At 36.9% G+C, this 4,459-nt stretch overlaps 1 protein-coding gene across 1 annotated transcript in view; it reads right to left on the reverse strand.

The window, feature by feature from the left end:
* Positions 1-250: 250 nt before the first annotated feature.
* Positions 251-4,459, reverse strand: part of ADGRG7 (adhesion G protein-coupled receptor G7) — a 43,706-nt gene continuing 39,497 nt past the window's right edge. The window contains exons 15-16 of the mRNA XM_004675475.1: positions 2,473-2,626; positions 251-496 (exon numbers count right to left, since the gene is read on the reverse strand). Of these exons, the coding sequence (XP_004675532.1) occupies positions 251-496; positions 2,473-2,626 (400 nt within the window). The remainder of the gene's footprint in view (positions 497-2,472; positions 2,627-4,459) is intronic.

Raw genomic sequence — 4,459 nt, forward strand, 5'->3', positions numbered from 1 at the left:
TATCTTAAATGCTGGGTGGGATTCTACTCCCTCTTTGAATAAACTCTTATAAATAATAGAAAAACTACCAAATCCATTTATCCCTAATGAAATAAACATCAGATTTTACCTTGAGGAAAATATATTAAGGGAGATTTTCCAGCAGGATTGGGTAACAAAGGATGAAGGAAATTTAAAAAAAAAAAAGCAAAACTCACATGAGTTGAATATAAAGGACCTTAAACAATAAGAGTTGTGCAGTCTAGATGGATTAATTTTCCCGGAAACTTTCAGAGACTGTTGTTTCCTCAGTAATTATAGATGGTTCTAGCAGCGTGAAGCGTTCATATAGGGATGGAAATGACCTGAGCAAGTTATACATCCTTAGATTCAGACTCAATGTGGCCATTGATGGCTTCATTCTCTGAGCAGATGATGACATCAACTTCAGCACTCTGGAAGCTTCATTCAGGAAGATTTTTGTTCTGACAGTGTAGAGGAGAAAAATTTGCAATCCCTGACACAGACAGAATAAAAATGTAGTATTAGGTAAGTGTTGCATTACAGAATCAGACAAGAGATTTTATTTCATCCTGCCTCTCATCACGCACACTCCCTCCTGTACTTTTTTGTCTAAGAGAGAGGGAGGGTTGGGGGGGGGGGCAATGGTCTTCTCATATTTAAGTACTGTGTAGAGGTAATAAACTTAGAAGAACTGAGTTCAGGTCCCAGTTTTCCTTAAGTTGGCTATATAATTGAGAGGTGTTTGCTTTTCCCTTCCAATTCTGACAGCAATCGGATGCCCAACAGTTCAATGCAGGAGAAAATACCTGGAGTTAGTTTCAGACCCCACAGGTTAAAGTCACAGTTCCACAAAACAGTCCTCACTTCCAAACACAAGTACTGGATCTCCAATTTACTGGTACTTCTGATGGAGTTAGCTATAAAGTGAGGGATTCCCACAACCTGTCTCCTCCTTCAGGCTTAAGCATTGCCTAGAACAACTCATAGAACTCATGATCACGTGGATTACTGTAAAAGATACATTTCAGGTTGTAATAGCTAAAAAGAGGTCATAGAACAAGGAATAAATTGAAAAAAACAAACTATGAAAATATTATTCTTATTGAAATAAGCCACACAGAGAAAAACAAATATAGTATATCACTTACATGTAGAATTTTTTTTTTAAAGTAACTTTATAGAGACAGAGGAAAGAATGGTAGTGGTTGCCAGGGGCTGAGAGTGGGGAGTGGGGTAATATAAGTTTAAAAAATACAATTTTCTGGGCCATCCTTTGTGGCACAACAGGTTAAAGCACAGCACAGGAAGCTATCACAGCCACTGAAGCATGAGTTCGATTCCCGGCCAGGGAGGTGATCTACATGGCGTGGCAGACCCCTCCTGACCTGCCCGCTGCTCCCCTCAGTAGTGTACTTTGTCAATCTGCCTGTTCTGCTCCCCACTGTTTCTGATGAATCCTTTCACCCCCACTCCTCTGGCCTATACCCCAGTTCTATATGCATAAATAAATAAATCTTTTTAAAAAATACAATTTTCCATTGTAACAAGTTTTAAGGAATTAATGTACATAGTTATTAAGAATATGGTATTGTATACTTGAAATTGAGTAATTACACACAAAATGTGTGTGCACACAAAAAATGTTAACTATGTGGGGTGATAATTCACATCATATGATAGAAAATCATCATACATTTTAAATATATACAATATTTGCCAACTATTCCCAATTATTACTCAATAAGGACTTATAAAAGATGGGATAGGGGTCTCCCATGTTGTACAAGGATTTTGGCAGCACTATGAAGCTATCCGCATTTACTGCAGCACAAGTTTGATCCCAGGCTAGAGAGCTGACCCACATGGCCCAGCAGACCTCTCTTGTCTCACTCACTATTCCCTTCAGTAGTGAATTCTGGTTATTCCACCTCTTCTGTTTCCCATTCTGTCTCTGATGAGTCTTCCCACTGCTCCCTCACACCTCTGGCCTGTACACCATTCTGGTATGCATAAATAAACAAATCTTGTTTAAAAAAGATGGGATAAATAACATAAAATTTAAAAAGAGAAAGAAATTAGCCAATCTATAGTGGCCCACACTTTTAGCAACAACAATCACGGTAATATACCAAGCATGGTAAGGCGCTGCCATGGACCTGCCCCACGGGAGAAAGGGAAAGGTATTTCCCAAGCAGTGGCTTTAACAAAGTCACATCTGCTCAATGAAGAGGAAACAGTGTGGCCTAACTCTACTGCAATTACATTCTAGGCTCTCCATTCCTAGAATCTAAAAATACATAGCAGGCAATTCATAAAGCTTTTCTTTATCTTCCCTCAAACTATATTACAAAGAGGATCTTACAGGTAATCTAGCAGTTATTTTCAGGAAATTTTAACAGAAAACTTTGGCACAGGGTATTTTCTTCATCGCTGCTCAGTGTGCTACTTTCAGATGAATGCATACCATACCTGAGTACTATTGAAAATGCAGAACAGGTAGCTGAAGACGAGCCCAACATCATTCTCAATCAACATTAAATATGCCAGAATCCAGGTAATTCCAAAAACAACTGCAACAGATAACGTGCTGAAAATCTTCTTAATGTGTGAAACTTTTTTTGTACTAGGTGAGAGAAGGCAAAAAGAAAATATGGTTCATTAAGGTTTTTGGTTTAGTAAGATCACTGTTACTCTCCTTCTCCCCTCTCATATTGAGAATACACAATAAATTGCCCATGTACTCTGATTTTTAACTATATTTTGTCTCAGGTGAAAAAATGATGCTAGAACCACGTCATTCTGAATAAAATCTTATTTTGCATGCTCTATCAAGAAATATAGGGACCTCCGTGGTGGCACAAGGAATTTAAGCCCAGCACTATGAAGCTTTCAGCAGCCACTACAGCAAGAGTTCAACCCCCAGCCAGGGAGGTGACCAACATGGCACAGCAGACCTCTCCTGTCTTACTCACTGCTCCCCTCAGCAGTGTATTTCAGTACATTGGCCTGTTCTGCTCCCACTCTGTCTCTGGTGCATCCTCTTACCCACCACACCTCTGACCTGTACCCCAGTTCTTGCATGCACAAATAAATAAATATTTTTTAAAAATAAATATAGTTATTATACTTGCTTTAAAACTCAAGCATAAACAGTTCCCTACATGATGATGCAGGCAAATTTCTCAAAGAATCAACTTTTTCTCTTGGAATAACATTTTATCTTAGTCATTTTTATTACTCTATCAGTCAGTGAGAAATCAATTTTGGAGTCAACTATGACCTGTCATGTCATAGGTTCATATGGGAATGAAAGCTTTTTCAAGTGCAGAGAATCTTGGTTTGGTCATATGACTTTCCATGAAACATTAATAACTGCAGAAACAGAGGCTCAAATGCATTTTTGTTTTTTAGAGATTGCCCTCAGAAGGTAGATATGTTAGATCACTTAGGTATGTCAAGAAGCCTAGACTGGCTTAGTGGAAGAGTAGTAACCACATTGTTCCTACTGAAGGTTAACCCAGCCCCAACCTGCAGACATTAAAATGACATTCTAAATCATCCATCTACGTTTAAGCTAGTACAACCACCTGACCAACACTGTAATTCATAACAGATATTAAATATTTTTGCTTAACTTTTGTGGTAGTTTATTGTGCCACAAAAAAATTACTATGACAAATGGAAGATAATTTGTTAAATAATTAAATTATAACTATTTTTTATTATAGCTAAGCCAATTTAAAACTATAAGCTATCAGAAATATAACAGAAATTCAAATATGGTTGATAGCTATGGCCAAAACATATGTAAAGGAAATATAATCTAATTTTCAACTAAGCTAAGAAATCTTCTGTCTAGCTAATAAAATATAGATTTGAATGATTACCACTGATCCCTCAATATGAACTGTTATTCAAATAGGAAAGATGACAGATAGCACTTAATTTTGATTGGTGAATCACATATTTAAGATTACATTCTGACTAGTGATGATTATTTTCAACCATTTGTTTATACCAAATGGATCTATTTGATGACCAAAGTTTGCAGATGTGGTATAATAAAACCAGCTGGGTTATGCAGAGTCTTATAGAATTACATCTGAACTCACTAATCACATTAGCACTATAATTCTAAATAATTCATGCTGTGAAATGGTAGAGGAAGTATATGAATTTAATAATTTCTGTTCTTTGTCTCTCCAACTGAAAGTTCTTTCTCTATGTCAAGAACAATGATAAATATGCTAGTTGGAGTGAGACAAGTTATAAAAAGAAAAGAAGCAATCCATATGAGAACTGATAACCAAAGAGCACATGCCAAATATGGAATTAATGTTGCTCAATGTAGCCAGATTCTCTAACTTTTTTTTTTAAAGATTTATTTATTTATTCATACAGAACTGGGGTACAGGCCAGAGATGCGGAGGGTGAGAGGATTCACCAGAGACAGAGT

Source organism: Condylura cristata, unplaced genomic scaffold (assembly GCF_000260355.1).
Source record: "Condylura cristata isolate star-nosed mole 26May11 unplaced genomic scaffold, ConCri1.0 scaffold00003, whole genome shotgun sequence".
In the NCBI taxonomy this organism is placed as follows: Eukaryota; Metazoa; Chordata; class Mammalia; order Eulipotyphla; family Talpidae; genus Condylura; species Condylura cristata.